General features: G+C 46.4%; 1 protein-coding gene and 1 non-coding gene across 3 annotated transcripts in view; one reads left to right on the top strand and one right to left on the bottom strand.

Moving 5' to 3' along the window:
• Window positions 1-8,648: 8,648 nt before the first annotated feature.
• On the bottom strand, window positions 8,649-8,767 carry LOC138965729 (5S ribosomal RNA). Its single transcript, XR_011455503.1, has one exon. It is a non-coding gene; the product is annotated as a 5S ribosomal RNA (ribosomal RNA).
• Window positions 8,768-12,835: 4,068 nt separating this feature from the next.
• The window catches only part of LOC138964958 (ubiquitin-like modifier-activating enzyme 1), a 42,354-nt gene continuing 30,225 nt past the window's right edge, over window positions 12,836-24,964 (top strand). Inside the window, exons 1-10 of one of the 2 annotated variants that reach the window (XM_070337056.1) lie at window positions 12,836-13,059; window positions 14,234-14,335; window positions 14,759-14,820; window positions 19,651-19,819; window positions 20,136-20,270; window positions 21,250-21,356; window positions 22,699-22,789; window positions 23,848-23,980; window positions 24,136-24,233; window positions 24,690-24,836. In XM_070337056.1, the coding sequence (XP_070193157.1) occupies window positions 14,234-14,335; window positions 14,759-14,820; window positions 19,651-19,819; window positions 20,136-20,270; window positions 21,250-21,356; window positions 22,699-22,789; window positions 23,848-23,980; window positions 24,136-24,233; window positions 24,690-24,836 (1,044 nt within the window). In that variant the 5' untranslated portion in view covers window positions 12,836-13,059. Of the gene's footprint in view, window positions 13,060-13,243; window positions 13,361-14,233; window positions 14,336-14,758; window positions 14,821-19,650; window positions 19,820-20,135; window positions 20,271-21,249; window positions 21,357-22,698; window positions 22,790-23,847; window positions 23,981-24,135; window positions 24,234-24,689; window positions 24,837-24,964 lie in introns of those variants that run through there. The other variant, XM_070337057.1, reaches the window with a different exon arrangement.

Genomic DNA, 24,964 nt, shown 5'->3' with positions numbered 1-24,964 from the left:
GACTCTCCCTTTGTAAATCACAAACCAAATTAATCGATGTTTTTTTTCCAGTATATTTTTTCCATCTTTTGTTTCGAAGCTTACCAGGGTATATAACATGTGAAATAAAACATGGACATTCACGACTTTGCAGTAACTCAGTAAAATAATTGCCACTCCTGCATTCATGACAAATATTGAAATACTAGATGAATACCCGCTTCGCCGGGTACCCGGCTTTGCCGGGAAGAAGTAGAGCCGAATACCCGGCTTCGGGTACCCTGCGAAGCCAGGTACCCGAAGCCGGCGCATTGTACGCGATTGACACCACACGAAGGAAGGGAGATAAACGCGCAAAACACTGGAAAAGATAAGGAAGAGTTACTGGGAATGGATGTACAGAAAAACCAAAATCGGTTGAGCGCTGCGCGCTGAGAGCACGTGTTGAAAATTTTCATCGAGCAGATTGTGTCCGGGGTCTACCTGCATATGCCCACCAAATTTGAAGCAGATCCATCGAGAACTTTGGCCGTGCATCGCGAAGTGACACAGACAGACAGACACAAGCCGTATATAGATATAGAAGCCTATAGGCTTATTCCCGAGTACGCTAGTACTAGGGCTCAGCAGACTTTAATTGTGTGTCTGTTTCTCCACTTAACAGCTTATTGCTGGGAAACTACTGGGCGCAGTTCGTTCAAAAGTTGATACACTAACTTGATAATAGGTCCGATTGATCGTATTAAAACTTCATAATGTTACCTGGGACCTAAATGCGAAATAAACCACAAAAACGACTTGGCCGTAGGAGGAGTTCACACCGGCGGGGCAACACGCAGCCATTGACCTGATAGAACAGCCGAACGCGTCACACAAAAATACGTCATGACAAAGTTACACGCAAAGCGAAAGAGACTTTGACGTCATTTACTTTTGTTCGGAATTTTCTGTCTGTTCCTAGCTTGTCAGTGAAGACCTGACGTGAGTAAGCTTACCCAAAACGTCTTTGTTCTCTATTCTCATTGCAGCTGTGAAATAATCAGTCTTGTGTCTCGGTCGTGTAGGTACAGAGTTTGCTTCTGCAATCATTGTGTTCGTGTTGATGACGGCTTCATAAGACAAAATAATAAGCGAATCTATCGCGAGGAAGACGTTTATGTACAAATCACCGAACCCAACCCATTTTTTGTGTGCATTTTTCTGAAGAATAAACTGCATGTGGTTAATTTCATCCGTTTAATGCTTGTCGAAACGAGCCATAAGGCTTTAGAATAAAAGATTTCACGCATTGCTTGGCCATCTGATCACAGATGAGGTCGCAGTTTGTAGGTTGAATCTATGAATCGGCCAGAGATAGATCTGCATTTCTGGTCAGAAACCAACATTCACACCACAGACATTCCAAACATTTATATTTATTGAGCGAGCCAGTCTGAAGAGTAGGCCTACTCGGGTCCAGCGCGAGCGTTTTTTATATCTACCAACCACGAACAGCTAATTATAGCTCGGCGACACCGTCGACCAAAGGTGTGTCAAGGGATATCTATGCGTCGACCCACTATTTGATCAACTGAGCTATTTCTGAAGCTCAGCGCTTACAATGACTGTGTTCGTGTCCCTGTTACAACGGGAAAATGATGCAATCAATGGATTTTTCCGTTTGGAAAAGTCTAGAAAAGTGGCTGTACTGGCTGGTTTTCTCAGGCAATGTTTTCGCACGAACAGTTACATGAGTAATGATAGGCCCGCAGATCCGGCTAGACAACTTCCAAGTGTGTGTGTGTTTTGTGGGCGTAAGTTTACAGTGAGAGACCAGACTTTTTTTTTTTATATGATTAAATGAGTCAGTGGTCTGACCAGGATTAAGTGAATGAGTGCGTGCGTGCATGTGTGTGTGTATGTCAGTGTGTGTACGTGTGTGTGTGCAGCCTCAGTCCCACGCAACTAATGATATGTGTGTCCGTTTACGATGTGTGTGTAGTCTATGTGTTCTCCCATGGTATGTGTATCAGTGTGTGCGTGTGTGTGTGTCAGTGTGTGTGTGTGTCAATGTGTGTGTGTGCGCGCGCAAGCACGCGCTATGTGACACTAGTTTGCGGCGTGTCCGATACAGCGTTTTCTTGTGACTGACAGACCGTAACCGCATACAGACCGTATGGCCCGGCCAGGCGCCGTGGGTAAGTTTTTACACCCCCGGTATAGGGGTGTGTATAGGTTTCGCTCGATGTGTTTGTTTGTTTGTGTTCGCATATAGATCTCAAGAATGAACGGACCGATCGTCACCAAACTTGGTGAACAGGTTCTATACATTCCTGAGACGGTCCTTACAAAAATTGGGACCAGTCAAACACACGGTTAGGGAGTTATTGGTGGATTAAGATTCTACAAGGACTTATAGAGGCACATATTAATGGTCAAAGGGAAATAACCTTCTCAGTTGGTGGCAATGAGAATGGTTATTTCCCTTTGACCAACGGGGGTGTTTTTCCTACCTCCTCGGAGGAATTTCTTGTTTTCTGCAGTTTACAAGAAAAACGATGACACAGTAAGCCTCCCGTAAACCATCACAGATACGGTCAGGCTTTTACACACAGTACAAACACCCTTTCATTTAAACACTCACCGATTGAGAACATCCGTAAAGAGCGAACAATTTTCAAAGAATTCATTTTTGTGTGGTTTATCTTACCCCTGAGCCATCGTGAACCCGTGTGATCCAGTTTGTAAGGCTTCTTTTTAAGCCTACTGTCTATATGATACTTACCGAGACAGTACTATTCTTGCACATTATCTATTATAGGCCGAAAAAATTGGACAAAACGCTGAGTGGGTACAATTATCTCCCATAACCATGCGCCACCGTGGATCCCAAGCACTGTCCGAGTGCTTCCCCCTTACAGGATGTAGGTGGCGCGTCCTCTTTCTTTATGAGCTGCAGACCCTCAAAAAGCCCATAACATATCAAGAGGGGAGGCGGGAGGGAAACTCTAATAGTACTGTCTCGGTAAGTATCATATAGACAGTAGGCTTAAAAAGAAGCCTTACAGTCAATATAACACTTACCTCGACAGTACTATTCTTGCACAGAATACCAGAGTGGTGTGAGGGTGATATGTAGAGTATTAAACTCCTTAATCAAAATCACTTAAATCCAAGGATTAAGATACCCAGGCAATTTTCGAACAGTACTACCGTAAAAGAAAATATACCCAAGAAACATACCTTAGACTGACGTGACCATGCTAGCAACCACTGCTGTGTGGTGAACTCAATGTCAAAGTCCAGGCCACTCAAAGCTTGAATACCACTGAGTCTACGGCAAGTGGCTAAAGCGATGAGGAACAATTAGTCTTAAAAATCAGCAACTTGATACTGATGCCTGCCAGGGGTTCAAACTCATTGCTACGCAGGAGTTTGAGGACCAGAAAGACATCCCCCTTGGGAAATGAAACCCGAGGTTTAGACACCGCTGCATTGCTAATACCCGAAAGGACATTAGCGATGAGGGAGGACCTGATCAAGTGTTCAGTTCTGCGACCAGTAGCGGCCGCAATCGTGGAAGCGATGGCAGATCTGTATCCAAGAAGAGTCTTAGAAGAAAGACTCTTCTTTTGATACACTTCCACCAGGAAGTTGGCCAAGTCCTGTGTTGAGGGATAAAGCGGCTTTATCCCCTTGGACAAGGCGAAGGTGGCCCAAGCTCTCCAGCGTAAGTCGTAGAGCTGATTAGTTGATCGCCTCTTAGCGTTCAAGGAAAACTCTACTGAACTCTTGTGCAATCCTAGTGCAAGCAGTTTGGAGCGCACAAGAGCCATGCGGTCAAGCACAGACTCTCTGGACGTGGATGAGGGAGGCATGATCGAGGCTGGAGCAGACCTCCCCCGTCCAGATCCAGAGGTAGAGGGTCTACGTGGGTGAGACCGCGAAGATCTGGAAACCACGGAGCTGTTGGCCAGTAAGGCGCGACCAAAATCAGTCTTGGTCGTTCCTGCAGATATTTTGCCAGCACCCTCGGAATCAGAGATGTCGGGGGATAGGCGTAAGCATCGAGGAGCCTCCACAAGAGAGTGAATGCGTCCAAGTGGAACGCATTCATGTCTCGAAAGGGGCTGACGTACCTGGGAAGCCGAGCGCTGAATCGAGTTACGAACAGATCGATCAGAGGACGGTCCCACCTTGCCCACAGACGCTGTAGAACGTTGTGAGCGATGGTCCATTCTGTGGAGAGAACCTGATCGCCCCGACTGAGAATGTCGGCCAGGGCGTTCAGTTTCCCCGGAACGAACTGGACTGACATCCGGACCTGATTGGTCTGGCACCAGAGCAGAATCTCCTCCGCCAACAGGGAGAGGGACCGAGAATTGGTGCCCCCCTGGTGGCGAAGGTAAGCTAAGCATGTGGTGTTGTTGTCCCCGTTGAAAATCAGAGGGGCCAAGGACAGGCCGAATGGGAGGGCCCGAAACTCGAACACCGTGCCCTCCCAAACGAACCGGAGCAGATGTCGGTACCCCGGGGCCACCGGGATGTGGAAGTAAGCATCCTGGAGGTCCCAGACATGGCCCAATCGTTTGGCCGGATGGCCAATCGGACCGACGAAGGGGTTTCCATCTTGAACTTGCACCTGTGAAGGTACAAGTTCAAGGTGGAGAGGTCCAACACCGGCCTGAACCGGCCGTCCTTTTTGGGGACGGTGAACAGGCGGGAGCAGAACCCCAGAGAAGGCTGAGAAAGGGGGTAGACCGCCTTCTTCTCGACCAACGAGTTCACCTCGTCCTGAAGAATGGCAGGCTCTCGAGGAGGGGGGAACGTCCAAGGTAGAGCGGACAATGGAGGTTGTGACGACAGCGGTAAAAAAAAAAACCCGACCACACCACCCTCAAGAAAAACTGGTTGGAGACCAGTCTGCCCCACATGCCGCGGGCCCGAAAAAAGGGAACCGACGGACGAAAGAGGGGCAACTTGAGGGGGCGTCAACGTAGGGCCGGGACTCACTGAAAATTCTGCTGGCGGGCAGGCGCAGGCTTGCGACCACCCCCCCTGGTGGTGCTGCTTCCCCTTACCTGTCTGAGCACCCTTCGTCTTGCTTGGGAACGCAACAGGCGCCTAAGAGGAGGAAGAAGGAGGCAGTGAAACTGGCTTCTTCTTCTTCTTCTGAGGCTGGGAGCTGGAGGTGACTGTAGCACTTCCCTTACTCCCCGCCGCCGTCGCCGAAGCAGCGAGGCCAACCATCAGAGAATCAGTGTTCCTCTGGCGTGTGGACTCCACCACAGAACGAACAGTGTCCGGATGAAAGAGGGAAGAAGGCTGAGGAAACGTGTTCCTCAGACTCTTCCTCATATCCGGAGGCACTATAGAAGTAGGCAGAAAATGATCACGGAACAGGGCCAATAAAGTGGACCCGTGTTCCAATGGCCAATTCTGCCGCAGACGTCACGCACGATCGCACGGCATGCAAAGCCCGATCCACTCGAACCGTGTCAAGGACCCGAGTGGAATCGGACTCTGCCCGATCGGGAGGGTCCAACAGTGTGGACAGCGTGCTCATCCATGTCAAGGCCTGTGATTGGGCCTCGACTGTGGAAGAAACGGTGGCCTCAAGATTGTGGAACGAAGCAGAGCTCAGTTCCACCTTCTTGACCGAAGGCACCTCCCCAACGAACACATCACCGTCAGCCCCACCCTAAACACTCGAAGTCTGGAAAGGGAGAGTTCGAGAGTCAAAGGGAAAAGGGAGGGACGAAACAGATTGGACACGAGGAAACAGTGGAGGTGCGCCTCCCGAAGGAAAGCATGGCACTGAACCCGCGTCCTCCCGAGGAACATAGGTCGCGTTTGCACGTGAATCTGTACTCCTCAGGCGATGTGCTGCCGCTTCCACCGTGGCACTTAGACTAGGGTGGAACGCGAATTGCCGGCGGCCGGATCGTTCATAAAACGAGCCGCCGGCAGACGCGGCGTGAGCCTCCCGCGCCCGGGCCGAAGCGGACTCAAAGGACGAGAGGGCGTCTCAGGGAAGGACGTCCTGAAACTGTTCAAACGTCCTTCTAGCTGTGCGAGGACGAGCCTCCTGCCTCTCGTCCTCAGACCCCGGGTCCACGTCCTGTGTGTCAACACTAGACGACAGACGCTTAAGAGAGGCATCCGTGACGTCAAGACGCCGCGTGATGTCTGTCATGTACTGTTGGAAAGTACGAAGCATAGCTTCGGAAGTTCCATCAGAAACCGGCAAGGGTAGAGGTTCAGTGTTAACCTCAGGGCGACCCTGATCCTCCTCCCTATCGTCCTCCGACTCACTCTCCTCTTCACTTCCCGACAACTCCTCAAAAGCAGGAGTGTAGGGAGCTTGAGGGGGAAGAGCCGAAAGCGATGAAGCAGGCTGTGAAGAAACGCCCACAGAAGCAAGAGGCCGCGAAGACCCCTGCCCCAAAGACGAAACGTCTCCAGCAGCCGAAGGGGGAGAAAAACAACAACCCTGCGACTGTTGGGTCAGCCCAGCCAACGAACCCCCGCCATTTATAGACTGAACAGGAACCCATCGGGTCTGATCAGAAAAGAAATGGTCCGGTCCGGTCGGGGGTGCCGATCCGGTCCGGTAGGGTGGTCCGGTCCGGTGCCGTACCATCCGGAGGTCCCGTTCAGCACCGAACCATCGTACCCACAGAAGTGTTCGGGTGGTTAGGTCCGGACGTGGACATACCGTACCATCCGGACCCGTAGGTCCAGTGGTCCGGTATGGTCCGGTTCGGTGCCAGACCATCCAGACCAACAGAGGTGGTCGGGTGGTCCCGCACCGGACCATCCGGACCCGTAGGTCCGGACCCGTAGGTCCGGACCCGTAGGTCCGGTACCATCCGGAGGTCCTGTTCGGCACCGAACCATCCGTACGCACAGAAGTGTTCGGGTGGTTCGGTCCGGGCTTGGACGTACCGTACCATCCGGACCCGTAGGTCCGGTTCGGTGCCAGACCATCCGGACCAACAGAGGTGGTCGGGTGGTCCGGACCGGTCCGGTAGGGTGGTCCGGTCCGGTGTTCCGGTCCGGTCCCGTACCATCCGGAGGTCCCGTTCGGTACCGAACCATCCGTACCCACAGAAGTGTTCGGGTGGCTCGGTCCGGACGTGGACACACCGTACCATCCGGACCCGTAAGTCCGGTATGGTCCGGTTCGGTGCCAGACCATCCGGACCAACAGAGGTGGTCGGGTGGTCCGGTCCGGACCGGACCACCGGTCCAGCACCGGACCATCCGGACCCGTAGGTCCGGTCCGGTCCCGCACCATCCGGAGGTCCCGTTCGGCACCGAACCACCCGTACCCACAGAAGTGTTCGGGTGGCTCGGTCCGGACGTGGACATACCGTACCATCCGGACCCGTAGGTCCGGTTCGGTGCCAGACCATCCGGACCAACAGAGGTGGTCGGGTGGTCCGGACCGATCCGGTAGGGTGGTCCGGTGTTCCGGTCCTGTGGTCCGGTCCCATACCATCCGGAGGTCCCGTACGGCACCGAACCATCCGTACCCACTGAAGTGTTCGGTCCGGACGTGGACCTACCGTACCATCCGGACCCGTAGGTCCGGTGGTCCGGTATGGTCCGGTTCGGTGACAGACCATCCGGACCAACAGAGGTGGTCGGGTGGTCCGGTACCGGACCATCCGAACCCGTAGATTCGGTCCGGTCCCGTACCATCCGGAGGTCCCGTTCGGTACCGAACCATCCGTACCCACAGAAGTGTTCGGGTGGCTCGGTCCGGACGTGGACATACCGTACCATCCGGACCCGTAGGTCCGGCATGGTCCGGTTCGGTGCCAGACCACCCGGACCAACAGAGGTGGTCGAGTGGTCCGGTCCCGACCGGACCACTGGTCCGGTACCGTACCCTCCGGACCCGTAGGTCCGGTGTGTTCCGGTTCGGTGCCAGACCACCCAGACCAACAGAGGTGGTCGGGTGGTTCGGTCCCGACCGAACCACTGGTCCCGTACCGTACCATCCGGACCCGTAGGTCCGGGGGGGTCCGGCAAGGGCCAGAGGTACTGTCCCGCACCGGACCCTAAGGTCCGGTACGGTCCCGTACCATGGGTCCCGTCCGGACCAAACCCGGAGGTCAAGTCCAGTCGGGACCCGTGGGTCCGGTTCGATCCCGACCCGTAAGCCTGGAACGTTCCGGACCCTTGGTCCGGACCATCCGTCACCCGAACACCAGACGCTAAGGAATGGCGTGGGGTCAAGACGGTCCGGTCGGAGGTGTCGGTCTGAGCAACAGAAACAATGTTCCCGTCGCCCTGACCATTCGACAGAAGTACCACGTTCTGTCGAACACCTCCACGTCCAGTAACTAGTCGGCCGGAGCGTTTCAAGAGGGACAGCCACCAGTCACACGGACGTCAGAGGGAACCGTAGTAGCAGTGGTCGTAGGCACGAAGCCTGAAACCCCTGCCCCCACAGGACCGCCCTGAACGGGGTCAATTCGCATCCCAACCCCAGCGGGGAGGGAATTCAGAGACCCCGTCATCTCCTCCGATCTCCCCCCCCAGGAGGCCGAAACTACTGTCAAAACAGCAGCAGACGACCCAGCGAGGGAGTTCAGAGGAGGACCCGTGTCCCTCCTGGCTTCCACAGCGGTGGAAACCGAGGAGGGCACAGGAGAGGCACCGGAAAAGGAAGATTTTAATGCCAACTGCACCCGGTGTTCCCAGGCGGTCACCCATCCAAGTACTAACCGGGCCCGACGTTGCTTAACTTCGGTGGTCGGACGAGAACCGGTGTTTTCAACGTGGTATGGCCGTTGGCTGTCAAAACCTGAGTCTCTCCAGTAGCCCCTAGATCGGATTCACCAACCCCCAAAGAGGGTTGGGAATCGACCTGCCCCCGGATTCGAGCCAGGGGGGAGAAGGAAACCTTCCCCCCAGGCTTGAAACCGGGAGGAGCTGAAGCCTGAGACTGAGGGCCGGACAACGGCGTCGAAGGGGGGGAAGCCTGTTCCACTGAAGGAGAAGGAGAAAGAAGCTTTTTCTTTCCCCTCGACCTTCCCCGAACCTTCGACGGCGCAGCCCCGCCCGAAGTCCCAGGCTCAAGCCCAGCCTGTTTGAGCAAGCTCGCATTGAGCTTGCTCAAACAGGCTTTCTCCGCCCTCCCTCGCCGCAAACGCAAAGCGTTTGGGGAGGGAGAGTCGGAGCGCCGAAAGATCCCCTTCTCCGTGCGTAAAACATGACGCTGGGCGCCCGGAGAAGGGTTGCCCCCGGCAGACTCTGGTTCCGTAGAACCAGAGCCCAAAACAGGACGAGACATCCTACCTCGCCCTGTACGTACCCTTAAAGACCGAGAATTAACAAAATTCAAAGAAAATTTAGGTCAATACTCAAGTGAATGCGGCGAAACGAGAAGCAGACGACCGGTCACCACGAAGTAGGACGGGAGGCACGCCGAGTCCGCCACACAAAAACGGAGGCACAAGTTGAAGGAAACACAACGTAGCCTCAAGCCAGAAGTGGAATAACACACAATAATCCAACAGGTGATAGTCCACACAGAAAAGGAGCCTCTTAGTCCAAAATAATCCGGGAGCGTAGCAGAAACACAGCCGGTCTGACACGCGCGAAAAAAGAAAGAGGACGCGCCACCTACATCCTGTAAGGGGGAAGCACTCGGACAGTGCTTGGGATCCACGGTGGCGCATGGTTATGGGAGATAATTGTACCCACTCAGCGTTTTGTCCAATTTTTTCGGCCTATAATAGATAATGTGCAAGAATAGTACTGTCGAGGTAAGTGTTATATTGACTCCCTTTTTCACAATGTAGTCGTTAGTTAGTCATTTGAATGCGACTCGATGTGAGCTTATTTACAATAGCACGTTTTTATGCACGAAAGTGACAAACGGCTGTGGTTCACAAGAACTCTAGCGATGGCTTTTGACTATTGAGAGGAACGGCGATATGCACTGATAAACCGTCGTCTGCTACGACCCTTGTGTGACCCTGCTTCTGGGCTTTTCTTTTTTCAAACTTTCACAACTTCGAATTGTACTGATCTTGTCTTGATGAAAAAAGAATTCTTTTATGATTAAAGAATGTTTGTGTAACATGCTGTCAATTTATTATTTAGATTTTAAAAGTTAGGTCTAGCGCAAAAACGCACCTGCACGGTCCAAAAACATTTTGATAATCATCGATTCACGGCTATCGCCAGTTTACATCGATAGAATGAGACCCGAAGGGAAGTAACTCATGTTTGACCTGAGTTCAGGATGGGTCCAAAAAGTGTTCGAGACAATCTGCAAAATTAATTATTTACAAATTGCTCGCTCTTTACGTAGGGCACCTAGGATGTTCCCGTTTGGTGAGCGTTCAAATGGAAGGGTGTTTGTACTGTGTGTAAAAGCCTGACAGTATCTGTGATGGTTTACGGGAGGCGTGAATTCCGGTATTCATAACAACCGTCCCGAGCACCAAAACGAGGCGCCATTGTTGTTGAGGACCAAGTCCACGAAAATAAATTCTTTGAACATTTCTCACGCTCGACAGAAAGCAGCCAGGATGATGTTCCCGTTCGGTGAGCGTTCAAATGGAAGTATGCTTGTACTATATGTAGACGCTCGGGGAGCTCTGTGATGGTTTACGGGAGGCTTACTGTGCCTTTAAAACTACCTTTACTGATGAGCATAACCGTGGCGACGACTACAACGTGACTAGACCAACACTGACACACACCGTGACCGGCACACACACACACACACACACACACACACACACTCTATCTCTTTCTCAGTCAGTTGCTCTGTTTGTCGGATATAGGGCTTACCAACCAAGTTCGATTACCAAAGATCTTCAGGTCAGTTCAAAACTGGTTTGATGATCAAGTGCACGATATGACAGTAGGCTGCAAGACGTAGAATGTCCAAGGTCACAGGCCACTAGTGCGAACCAAGACGCGCTTGTCCGGCGTATATTATTCAGTACCGCGCCACTGAGTCAGTGCGCTTAATCAAGTCAATCATTGTGAAAGTTTCCGTGGTTTCGGAAGTGTAAACTTACAAAGACGGACACAGTGACGCGAACTATCCTTATCGGACGGACGTCAGTCGGTCGTAAGGACGGAAGACGTAGAACAGCGGCCAATACGGCTGTGACAATGGAGAAGCCGCTTGAATTACCGGCTTACACAACTTGAATAAAAAAACTCTTTCCCACAGCTATAAAGCAAATCAACTTGTCAAACAGTCTGGTTTCTGATGACACGTCAACTTGACTCACTGTGACACTGCTGATGAGCCATCATCCGGAAGCGGCTCAGTTGAAACAGAGATGCCGCTTTCACAGGCCGCCGAAATGAAACCCGGTGTGACGTTTTCATCTTTCGCCGTGTGATATTTCGCTTCTCGGCCTCGTTGATCTAGTATAAACTCTACACTGAACAAAAAAACACCCTTCCGTAGTACTGATGAGCGACCTTGTTTACCTTACATTCATGGGGCCAAATTTGTCCAACCAATTTGTTTTATTTAACTTAAAAATTTGATTCATCCTAAAAATGTTGTCCTTCTTACTCAAGGGACGTAACCACTCAGTACACGTTTTCGAAGAATTCGATTTTGGGGGTGAAATCTATTAATTTACCACCAATTTTCTTCACATGCAAGAAACTGACATGCTTTTCGTCCATAAATAATTTCACTTCTTAATTTTACCAGGAAACAACATTTCAGTCTTGAGTATATCGTGTTGAGGGGGAAATATGTACACAGGCGAAAGATGAAATCGTGACACCGGCATATAACTTGCGCTCCACTGACTGTCAGTACCGCTGATTCAGTGGAGCAAACGCGGCAACTGGCTGACCGTGGCCGACTGTGCTATTTGGAGTTGTCTATTCTATTTTACCACTGAGTAAGTCAGTAAGTAATGTGTAAGTGAGACGGCAGAGAGACCTACTAGTCAGTATACATGTCACAGTCATGTCAGCACGGCGGCCGACTGACAGACTGAGACTGACATAGAGATGTATACATGTCTCTGCGTGAATGGTGCTGACAGGGACCCAAGGGCGGATCTGGGGGGGGGGGGGGGGGGGTTACACGGGTTACGTAACCCCCCCCCCCCCACTCACCCCAAAAAGAGGTAATTTATTGGCTCAGGATGCACCAGATAGCTCTATTTTGCTTCTTTTGATAAAAAAAATGTCCGGGGGGGGCATGCCCCCGGACCCCCCTAGAGGCGTCATGAAGTTATCAATTCGGAATTTTCTTCCAATTCCATTAAGTTAGATAGCATCTTCAGTTGAACAAGGCAATTATAATGCACAAAGTGTATTACGAAAACGTGCCGCTTTATATTTCATTTCAGTAAATCTTTATCAGTCCTTGTAAAATAAGTTCAGCCTCAGTCGTGTCTGTAGTTATACCGTTGTGGCGGAGATTTACGGGGGACCGCGGGTACAGTTACGCATGCCACTGACAGAATCGAAATGGTTGTTAGATCTGAGTCATGATTGAAAACATACTGTGCGCATTTTGTTCAAATGCTTTATTGAAGAATCAGTCAGTTTCTAAATAGAGAAAGAGTGAAAAGATGTTTCATGACAACGCCTGCGCACCGCCGGGCTGACACGTCCAATGGCAATGCACGGCCGGAGCTGCGAAACGATTTTCCTCATGTCTTCTCATTATCTTTGTTATTTCTGATTAGTCTATAACACAAGAAAAAAAAGTTACAATCGACGAGGCGTGACCCACATAGACTCAGCCAACCATCGACTTGATCACTAACACGAAAGCATGAATGACATCACTGACTATTTTTATGAACAGGTAAGCCAACACATCCCACAATGCACCAATAAACACCAAGCATAGAAACAGGAAGTAAGCAACGACAGAGAGGGTAAAAAGAGTGGAATCGTCTGCTGTTGGTACACAGATTAGTATAGGATTTACTACTGATCTGGAGAACAACCGACCTAACACGTAGACGTGTTTTTCAGTATTCGCAGTTTGCTCTCCTCGCCGCAGGATATTGTGATTTTCTTTTGTGTTCATTGCTTGTAAAAAGCATCCGATGCTGGCCAGACTGTGACTCGTCAGTTTGGGTAAGAAGACGCACGAGAGGTTCGAGCAGGGGTTGATTTGAGACGTTTTCCTTGGATTTGTCTTTTTTCCTCTCGATCGGTTATTTTAATAAGAGGTGCATTCGCTCTTTTCTTACATTTTCTTGATTTGTTTTTTGATTTCCATGAAATTTTCTTTCGCTTTATCCTGGCCAATGATATCCCATCATTCGTAGGTTGCGGAATTTCCATTGTGTCGTCCGCCATTTGCATCCATCAGACACCGGCGTGATTTAACAGTTTAGAGTTGAAGAGAGTTTGCTGGAGCTTTAACAATTTTCAGGTTGCCTTTTATGCCTTGTTTCACGTTGCATTTAGTAGGGTGTCTTTTGTGTTTACCTTCTTCGAAATGTCATGAAGGTGGATGGTAAAGAAATCGTTCCTTGTGTAGCGAACTGAAAATCAGGAAATCGGCTGCTATCGCTAATGTGTGTGGTAGTGACTGTAAAGTCTGCGATCTCCAAGACCGATCGTCTACTTAAAGACATCGTGTTTCTAAAAGCTCACGAACCTATCTCCCAGTGCACTTTACATAGCCTATTGAAAAAGAGTGTTAACTTACACTTACAGTGTCGTGACAGTACAGTTCGTCATTTGTGTCGAATTCTGTTAGCTTGGACGTCTACTACTCAGTACTAGTACTACTATAAAGTTCTAACCTGTACAGGCACGTGAAACCACGTTACTTCCAGTTTCAGATAATTATTTGCGTGTCCGTCAGTCAATTTGCCAGTTTTGTGAAGTATCACAGCTTAGGGATAATCAGTATGGTATAGTATACATGTCATGTATCTAGAGAAATATCAATTCAAACTTGTACTCTGTAGGTGATCAATTGGATTCAGTAGCGGCACTAGTTTTGAAAGTGAAACCAGGCGATGGATTTAATAATACTACGTTATTTACCTGGGTCAACTTTGTGCAGACTCTCTGACGTGCACGCAATAAATATTCCAATGTCACAGCAAAAGTCTTGAGGCTTGGACAAAAGATATGTATGATTATATCTCTAGTGCATTACTGTACCTCAGGTCACTTCCCCCAGGGAGAAAGCAGCCCGAATTTCCATGAAGGTAACCTCACAGGACTTTATGATGTTGCCTTACTCTCAGGTCTCCTGTTATTCATTGACCAGTTACCGTCTTTTTCCCCCCAGATGTCCAGTGATAGCACCGCCCCTCCAGCCAAAAGAGCTCGCATCGAAGGAAACTCCACAGCCAATTGCTTTGACGTTGCTGCTAGCGCAAGCACTAATTCTGTAAGATTTCTTTTGTACATTGACAGTATGATTGTTAGGAACATCTGTACAGAATCATTTTGGTACTAAAAATTTCTTATTCTGCGTTCATCATTGATGGGCTGTGCATCTCCCTTGTACACTCATGTTTTGTATTCATGAGTGGCTTTTTACGTGTTTGGTCGTTTTTTTTCCCCCCGTCATTAACTTGATTAAGACAGCAATACTCCCGTTTTAATGAAGAAAATGTACTCAATTTTATATCTGTGAGGTAATTTGTTTGTCCAATTTGAGGATAAATGTCACACTAATTTGGTGTACATGTAAAAATGCATCAGTGCCATCGTTTCCTGATCTTTGTGCTATTTTATAGAATATTTTTCGGTTTGTATTATAATTAAACTGTCTGGTTTTGACTGACGAGCATTCACTGTTGGCTTTCAGGTTGATATGGAAAAGAATGGAGCAGCCAATGACATCGATGAGAGCTTGTACTCTCGCCAGCTGTAAGTTTGACATCTCAATTAATTGCAGTATTTATTTGAAACAAGTTAGCGTGTCTATATCATTATCAGTATATGGACAATCATGACTGTGTTGATTATAATTATACAGAGGAACCTTAAAGTAAAGGTCCTGTCTTTTACTTTCAGAACTGCCTTGTAATTATAATTCCGTGTTTCTGTATTCTTTTCCACTCTTTGTCTTGGTGTAGAAAGTGATTTTGATGGGGATTTCTATTTAGGTGTAAGACATGCTGGGGTAACTGATTTTAATGTCACAGTTGTGAATATCAATATGTACCGATGTTCTTTCAGTGGCTACTTAAATCTTTAAATCATCGTGCAAGAGTGGTATATTGTGAAAAACAAGTCTTTATTTTACACATGTGAGTTGTTCTTCAGTACTGGTGACAGAAAGGGGGAAAAGTGGTCAAAATTCAAATCTCTAGTTTTGTTTTTGAAATATTGCTTTTCATAAAGCAGAAATACTGTAGTATCTGTTGTACATAAGAAAAAATCACTGGTTCACATGGTTCCTACATAATCTAACTTTTAAAGCTGGTTCTTGTGTGTCTGTGTGTATGTTTGTATGATGACGATAGGACCCGAAACGGCTGCACGGACTGAGACAGGAATTGCAGAGAATGTTCTTTGCCACTCGAGTCGTGTCATAGGGTACTTTTGGAATAGCAAATTTGAAAGGATTCTTCAAAAAACGGCGGAAAACATTATATACCCTGTGAGCTATCGAGGATCCTCCCCGTCTGGGCTGTCGAAACATGGTCTTGTTAAAAGACGTTTTCAAATGCGGCGGGGAGATACACTCGAAGCACATTTAGCGAAGTTATGTTGCCAAATCATCAAAGATCAACATTTCACAACACGGATCGATGCACACAGTCGAAATAGATGTGACTTTCACACGACCGAAGACTACTTACTAGCAGACTAGCAGACGACAAGATCTAAATATTTAGATCAGTGAGAGCAATCCGTTGAAGAACAGTTACTCCGCTTATTCGTCTTCAGTTAAGCTTATTTCCCCTGCCATAAGTTTCCTTGCAGATCTGCAGTCGCGTAGTGAAATGAACTAGTGTCATCGGAAGATTCTTCTCAGTCAATGATCAAAGCACAGTAAGTTCTATGGTGACAAAAGTCACTTTCGGACAACACGACGATTGACTTAATTTATGAGCCCAAAGGGAACAATATCGACAAGAATGTACGCATTTGACATTAAATGAAACATTCATAGACAGTTTCCAACTCACCAGATCTGCCAAAGAGCCGTCATTCGTGAAAAAACGATGATTTTAATCAGACAGGTATCGGAAACAAGCCTTGGTCACCTGCGTTATTCCTTCCAAGGCGACGTGACGGCGCCACATTTGTTTGTTTATGGCTGTTTATCGCGAAACAACACAGTTGAAATTTGTGTGTAAAATACCACAAATTTGTGGTGAATCAGTTCGTCATCTGCGTTTCGATTGTGATTAAGTCAGATTGGAGTTACTTTGAATCGAAGGCGAGGGTAACCTGCGTTATTTGTGGGACATCGTGAACAAATTTGCTTGCAATATTTTATACAGAAAGTAAATTTCAATGATTCTGGCTCAGACTTGTAGATCTGTTATACAGTGTGTTGGTAGTGTATCTGCTTTTCTGCTATGAAGCTCATTTGGAGTGATACGCTGATCGAAGTGGGGTACCCTATGTGGGACATCAGCCGTATGCAGATTACGCCTCAGAACACTCTCGCATTTCACAAAGACAACAATAATTTGAAACATTTCAAGAACTGCATCAGTTTTTGAGTCACTTGAGAAAAAGTGACTCTATGTAATCGGTCAGTGTTAGTCTGTCCGGCCGGCCGTCCGTAGACACCACCTTAACGTTGGACTTTTCTCGGAAACTATCAAAGCGATCGGGCTCATATTTTGTTTAGTCGTGACCTCCAATGACCTCTACACTTTAACGATGGTTTCGTTGACCTTTGACCTTTTTCAAGGTCACAGGTCAGCGTCAAAGGAAAAATTAGACATTTTATATCTTTGACAAAGTTCATCGGATGTGATTGAAACTTTGTAGGATTATTCTTTACATCAAAGTATTTACATCTGTAGCCTTTTACGAACGTTATCAGAAAAACAAGGGAGATAACTAGCCTTTTCTGTTCGGCAACACACAACTTAACGTTGGGCTTTTCTCGGAAACTATAAAAGTGACCGGGCTCAAATTTTATGTGAACGTGACTCATTGTGTTGTGAATAGCAATTTCTTCCTGTCCATCTGATGCCTCATATAATATTCAGAACTGCGAAAGTGACTCGATCGAGCGTTTGCTCTTCTTGTATTAGATACTATTTCAACAACAACAGCACAAACACGACTATTATCAACAACACAGAACGGGAGGTAAGTCTTCAAAGACGCACCAAGTGTGCGTTCCCGTTTTTGGACGCCATTTTTGCTGGCATTTTCACAGTAAATCTTAATATTTCCATATCTATTGAATGATTTTGGTATTTTCTTTGATTGTGCCGATTCTCCTATCTCTCTGGCATGTACTGGGTGCTTTGTGACCAGTTTCTCCCCTAGACTGTTTTGAAAAATGCGTCCGTGTGAGCTGACCCCCACTTGTGACCAGTAGCAAAGAACAACTCATGTATAAAGCCACAAAAAAAAAAGTCTGTTTACGGTATCCCAACCGACCCTATTTTTTCGACCGACCCAAGACTTTTTTTTGGCATTTGGGAGAAAAAAGTCTGTTTTTTGGCAAAATAACTTAACCTTTAGCACTCCAGATTCCAGCCAGCATTACTTCCCCTGTAGCCACATTATTTTGCTTACCTATACCTAAGAATAACACCCACTAACTTTCAACACTTACAACTTCTTTGAAAATGCACTAATAAGCATGAAACTTTGTGGTTGTGATTGCAGACCTGTTTACACTACACATTGAGCGTAGTAAACTACGAATTTGAATAACATACTACGCAACTACGCAAGTCTGTCGTTTTCTACGCAAACAGTATTTAAAAAAAAAAAAAAAAAAAAAAAAAACTTTTTTTTTTATTTTTTTTGTCTTTACACCTGTTCCTTGTCCCGTTGTGCTCTCACACCGCCCCGTCCCTGCACGCAAACGGTATTGTTTCGGCTACGCATATCACAATCCGTAATTTTCTTCATCTCCCTTGATCGATCCATTTTCCAATCCATGTTTTCGGCTAGCAGTCGTTTGCTGCGTGCAGCGCGTAAAGCGCCCACGGGCGTTGCGTTGTAGCTTGTTAATGCCGAATAGGCTTCTCCAAGCAAATGCCCGGGACAACTGAAAGCGTTACTGTCAAACCATGCGGGCGTTTCGACACAATGGCTGAACGCAGAGCACACGAAAGTGAAGATGAGAACTGTGAAGAAAATGACTCCGAAAGGCCACCGACCAAAAAGAAAAAGACGAGCAATGCGCCGAACCAAGTCTTTCTGCCAAAATATCATCAGGACTACCCATGCCTTGTCTTCGCGGAAAGGAAAACATCATGCTCATTGCACTGTCTGCAATTCCCATTTTTCCGTCAGTCAATCAATACATGTGGTAAAAAGTAGCAATCATTGTTCTTGTTGTTGTGATAGGTCGACGAGAAATTCTACACATTCAATTACAAAACTACACATTTGCCTCATTTTGCTCCCAGAAAATACACATGCAATGTTTTAGGGGTAAACAGGTCTGTGATTGGGTTATATTTAACATTAATTTGATTAAAATATTTTTGTTTGCATGCATCATTTATTTTCTTTGCATAAATATTAATAAAAAATGAAAAGGGGATGTGTTGGGTAGTCAGTGGAATTTTGTGAAACTAACCAGTCTATGCCTGGTGAAACTCCTTTGATCAGGTAAGCATGTTGACCATCCAACTTCCTGATCCTGGTATCTAAATAAGTATATTTGTGGACCAGTGCATGTCATGGGACGATTTTCTTAATAGTTCGGTTAGCAACAACAAGCAGAGAAAAGCTTTGATCTCTACTAGATCCACAGGTCGCCATTTCCGAACACGCAAACTTTTTACGTCTTGTCACTGGCTTGCTTTGCACTGAATTTGAGTCAGTTTCTACGCAGTGTCTCTTCGACAAGCAAGTCAAGCATTTGCTACACAGTCAGATTATCGGTAATGTTTGCTGGTCCTGTCATTTCACTAAACTGGACCAGCCACTGTTTGTATCCATCTGCACTTTCGTAAATTCCGTCACTGTCACTTGACGAACTGTCATTTTTTTCACCGCGATACACAGTTCATTGCGAAGATCTTCCTCGGTAATTCGTTCCAATTCCGCATACTTTTTGTTGTCAAGAAACAACTCGAAAGAAAGTTTCAAATTCATCATCCTCCATCTTGCTTGTCGAAGCGCTAAAGTACTTTATCGATGCAAAAACAAAAGCAGAAAACTTCGACAAAACCGACTCAAATGCAGCGCAGACAACACGACGAGATAACGGAAGGAAGTGAGCCTCGCTTTGGCTCAAGTGCCGTTTAAAATACCGTTATTCTCGTGTGCAAATACGAACGAAAAAGGGGGGGGGGGGGGGGGGGGGGAATGGCTGGGCGACAAAAATCGCCGCTGGTGTGCTAAAGGTTACAAATATGATTTTTTTGGGGGAAAAAATACCGACCTACCGACCCTATTTTTTTGCCTATGTTACCGTAAACAGACTATTTTGGGGGGGGGCCTAAGTTTGGATTTTCATTTAGTTCGCCCCTGATTTGTGACAATCGTGTTATGATGCACCATTTTGCAGTAGTCACTGTGACATTTCTCTTTGAACAGCTATGTGCTGGGCCATGAAGCCATGCGTAAAATGGCCAATTCCAACGTGCTGATCTCAGGCATGCGTGGCCTTGGTGTGGAGATTGCCAAGAATGTCATCCTTGGCGGGGTCAAGTCCGTCACCATCCATGACCCCGGCAAATCCTCCTTCTTGGATCTCTCTTCACAGGTTTGTCACTTTTGTTGGTGTTTTTGTGTATGTGTGTTTGTGTCACTGAATGTGGTGCTTAACATGAGTCTGATTTATTTGTCTGGCATGTTGCCTGTTCATCTAGCATTTGAGTAAAGTTTGTGTGCCAATGATGAGTGTCAAAATAGATGAATCAAAATTGATGGAGATCTATATATTGAGGAATGGAAAGCATTTTGTTTTTTGTGTAGTCCAGTTGTGGAGTATTACCTATTCAGGTCTGACTTTCTTCCTCTGGCTCGGGGTTTATGATATTTGCCAAAAGTTGATAACGCTTTCTTCTGTTCTTTTCCAGTTTTTCTTGCGGGAAGAGGACCTAGGGAAGAACCGTGCAGATGTGACACAGCCCCGACTGGCTGAGCTGAACGGCTATGTGCCAGTTACAAGCTCCTCAGCTGACTTGGACGAGTCTTTTCTCTCCCAGTTCCAGGTATAGTGTAACATAACAGTTATCAGTGTTGTTGCCAGGCCTCGGTCTTCGGTCTCTGTCGCATTCCTTTCTGATTGGACGCATTGGACCGATAGTTTTTACGTTTTGGTGGTCAACTGACCGATACATATTCGTACAAGGCGGACAAGGTTTGCAATGAATGGAATGGGAGTTGCAAAGTCGGAAAACAAACCCCGATCGAAATGCTCATGTTCGCTACGAGTGAAAATGCACTCGGTGCTGAGTCCGTGTTTGTCGTCATTGACACACGAGGCTGCGTTTACGGAAATACCCGATCCAGCCGGTGTACCTATTTATCGAAAACGGCGCAAACAGCGGAAAGTTCATCAATATAATACTACGGCATGGTAATGCGAAGATCAGGCTGGATCCCTACATTCGCACACCGGGCACTGTATTGGAAAGTGTAGGCCAGGAATGTCAGGCTCTTTCTCCTCGCAAAGTTTATAAAACTAGGAAGCAATTGAGCGCCATACACTAATTTCTGTGAGAATCGGATAATAAAGTGTAATCATTGTTCAATGGCTTTATTGTCATTTTTGCGTAAAAAGATAGATTTAACTCCGGAATGTAAGTTATTTTGCATTGCATGTATCAAAGGTATGGCGGTACAATTTGGACCTATTGGTTTTTTAATGCCAGGACATTTGGACCTATTGTGGTTTTTTTTAGGAAGGTCCAAATGACCTTATTGTCTTCTTAGGCTGGCAACAACACTGAGTTATCATTGTTTTAGTGGTTGCTCTCTTGTCTTTGTTGGTTGTTTGTATATTATTTTTCCCTTTCGTTATTTTGCCAGGTTAATGTTTGTCATTTTTGGAGAGCTCTTTGTGACCACGCATTCTTTGTCTCTTTTCGTGTTTTTGAGTTATTGACATTGAGTTACTGTAGTGTACAGAATTCAGGTTTATTGCTAATCAGTAATGGGTTACTGATCTTTACTGTGTTGCTGTTTCAGGTGGTGGTTTTGAGCAACTCCAACAACGTTGAGGAAGTCCGAGTGGGGGAATTCTGTCATTCTCACAACATCAAGTTCATTGTGGCGGAGACACATGGTCTCTTTGGGTAAGTCTGCTCCCAGATTGGATTTATCACTGGTTTTTACTTGGATTTAATCAACTTTCTTTTGGATCTTCAAACACATTTCTTATGCTGCAGACCTGTTTACACTACACATTGAGCGTAGTAAACTACGATTTTGGTCCCCAAACTACGCATGCTTGTCTTATACTACGCAAACGTTTCGTTTCGACTACACATTTTGAATACGCAAAAACGCGAGCGAGTTCCGATCCATAATTTGTACTAACCGGTTGTGTACTGCGTGCAAAACATGCCCGGCGCCTGCGAGAGTAGCGTAGTCAGTTGGTCTTGCTGCTGTTATTACAACTATCGCGGGCGTTTCAGCACATACTTTTCTGAACGCGGTCACTTCGTAGCTCATTCTTTCTGGAGGGAAAAAAATGGCTACAGCGACGAACACGGATTCAGAAGACTTTGGCGATCAACCGCCACGGAGCAAAAAAAAGAAGCTTGGTCAAACTCCCAGCAAGGCTTTTCTGCCAAAGTACTATGAGGAGCATCCATGCCTAGTTTCGTGGAGAAAAGGGAAGCATTTTGCCCACTGCACTGTGTGCAACACGGCTTTTTCAGAGAAGCACAGTGGGCTTTACGACCGTGTAACCGCCACAAGAAAAGCACTTCTCATGAGGAATTCGAGAAATCCCGACCAAAGCAGAGGAAAAATTGGACTGTTTTGTGAAGAAACCCGTGCCAGGGAAAGAAGACCAAGACAAGCTCACTTTTGAGAGATCGGTAACCAGAGCAGAGGCAATGACCTGCCATATTATTATTATTGCCGACGCAAACCTGTTCTGTTTATATGCAAATTTGCCTTCATGTTGATACACATACTCCCAGTCCCTACTTTTTGTGACTTGATGTTCTCAGATTGTCACAGGTCTTGAATAGGGGGTCCCACTGTATATGAACTGCATACCCCTCAACATAGCTTTTTTTTAACAAATTGAAATGTTCCAAACTAGTTAATAATTTTTTTCTTAACAAATAAACTTAATGCTTGGCTTGTATTTTTGTGGGGGCTTTGTTTGTATTTGTATGAGGAGTATTGTTCACATTGTAATAGTTTTGTTTGGAGTGTTGAGTGTTTGTTTTGGTACGGTATAAGTAACTGTTCTGTTTTGCGGTTTGGGTTGATCGAATTGAAATACTACACATTCACCTGCCAAACTACACATTTGCCTTATTTTCACACCCAAAACTACACATGGTACATTTCAGGGGTAGGCAGGTCTGATGCTGTGACTGTCTGTTGCAAAATTCAGCCTTGTTGCTTGCAGTATGTGGTTGAACTTTCTACATTGTGTGCTGTTGACTTTACTTGCAGGAAGATCTTCTGTGACTTTGGCAACAACTTCGTCGTGATCGACCCTGATGGTGAACAGCCCATCTCCTGCATGCTCGCCAGCATTGAAAAGGTGGGCTCTCCTTTAACTTAGTGCTTTACTGCTTGTGCACAGATGTTAATGAAAATACAGATCTCATCACAGATGTCTGTGAAAATACAGATCTCATCACAGATGTCTGTGAAAATACAGATCTCATCACAGATGTCTGTGAAAATACAGATGCCGTCGCAGATGTCTGTGAAAATACAGATCTCATCACAGATGTCTGTGAAAATACAGATGCCGTCGCAGATGTCTGTGAAAATACAGATCTCATCACAGATGTCTGTGAAAATACAGATGCCGTCGCAGATGTCTGTGAAAATACAGATCTCATCACAGATGTTTGTGAAAATACAGATCTCATCACAGATGTCTGTGAAAATACAGATGCCGTCGCAGATGTTTGTAAAAATACAGATCTCATCACAGATGTCTGTGAAAATACAGATCTCATCACAGATGTTTGTGAAAATACAGTTCTCATCACAGATGTCTGTGAAAATACAGATGCCGTCGCAGATGTTTGTGAAAATACAGTTCTCATCACAGATGTCTGTGAAAATACAGATGCCGTCGCAGATGTTTGTAAAAATACAGTTCTCATCACAGATGTTTCTAATAATACTGATCCCATCACAGATGTTTATGAAAATACAGGTCTTATCACGGATGTTTATGAAAATACAGGTCTTATCACGGATGTTTATGAAAATACAGGTCTTATCACGGATGTTTATGAAAATACAGGTCTTATCACGGATGTTTATGAAAATACAGGTCTTATCACGGATGTTTATGAAAATACAGGTCTTATCACGGATGTTTATGAAAATACAGGTCTTATCACGGATGTTTATGAAAATACAGGTCTTATCACGGATGCATAAGGGGATGGGTAGTCTTGATGGATGTGGGAAAATAATGAATGTTAGATTGTGCAAAGAGTTTCTGGAGGGCATTTTTTTGGGTGACAGTTCTGTTAGCTGTTTGTAAAAGAGAATCTCCGCCGAACACTACCTATCAACAGCTTACTGTAGCCGTTGCGGTTGCATTCAGTTTTTGTACCTTGAAAATGTGTGTGTCAGAGCAAGGATGCTGTGGTGACCACAGTGGACGAAACCAAACATGGCCTGGAGGATGGAGACTATGTCACTTTCTCTGAAGTGCAGGGCATGACCGAACTCAATGGATGCTCACCCCTCAAGATCAAGGTGCTAGGTGAGTCACATTTCCTTTGATAATAGCAAGCTGGTGTTGTGTGAAAAGCAATGTTTTTTGCAAGCATGTTTGTACGGGTTTGTGTGTGTAGAACCAAGCCTTTGTAAGGAAATTGACACAGTCGTTTGATGAAAGCTTTCTTTCCCGTGTTACAGGACCCTACACCTTCAGCATTGGCGACACTTCAGCGTACTCGGACTACATCAGTGGAGGCAATGCTGTTCAAGTCAAGATGCCCAAGACTGTTAACTTTGTAAGTTGTGTTAGGTTATGTGTGTTAACATTACAGGAGAAATGACTTACCAACAGCCTGGTAACTGAGATTTTGATGCAACAGTTTTACTTGTATTACCTATTGTTTAGGAAAAAAAAAAAAAAGTCTGTTTACGGTAACCCGACTGACCCTATTTTTTTCGCGCGACCCTAGACTTTTTTTTGGCATTTGGAAAAAAGGGGGAAAAAAATGTGGTTTTTTTGCAAAATAACGTAAAAATGTGGTTTTTTTGGGGAAAAAAAAAAATCCCGACCTACCGACCCTATTTTTTTTGGCCTATGTTACCGTAAACAGACCTTTTTTTTTTTTTTGCCTTACTAGATGAGGGAAATCAATTATAGGACTCGAGCAACATCATGCTACTGCCTTGAGTTGACATTTTACTTTCCTGTAGTATTTTGCTGGCGACTCAAGTTTGTATGTTACTTCTTACAGAAATCCATGAAAGCAGCAATGGAAGCACCAGAAATCCTGCCCTCCGACTTTGCCAAGTTTGACCGTCCAGGACAGCTGCACATTGCTTTCCAGGCACTCGGCGTTTATCTCCAGAAACACGGTGCGCTGCCAAAACCCAGGTGTCAGGTAAGTCTACCCAAAACAGATTCAAACCCATATCCGGCCAACGTAACGAACTGGTGGTCGGGCACTCTACCGACTTGCTTGAGGGGTAAAAAGAAAAATGTTGACTGAGTGTTACACAAGTTTTTTTA

The sequence above is a fragment of the Littorina saxatilis genome, linkage group LG4, assembly GCF_037325665.1.
Source record: "Littorina saxatilis isolate snail1 linkage group LG4, US_GU_Lsax_2.0, whole genome shotgun sequence".
NCBI classification, from domain to species: Eukaryota; Metazoa; Mollusca; class Gastropoda; order Littorinimorpha; family Littorinidae; genus Littorina; species Littorina saxatilis.
This window is presented reverse-complemented; position numbering and strand designations above follow the sequence as displayed.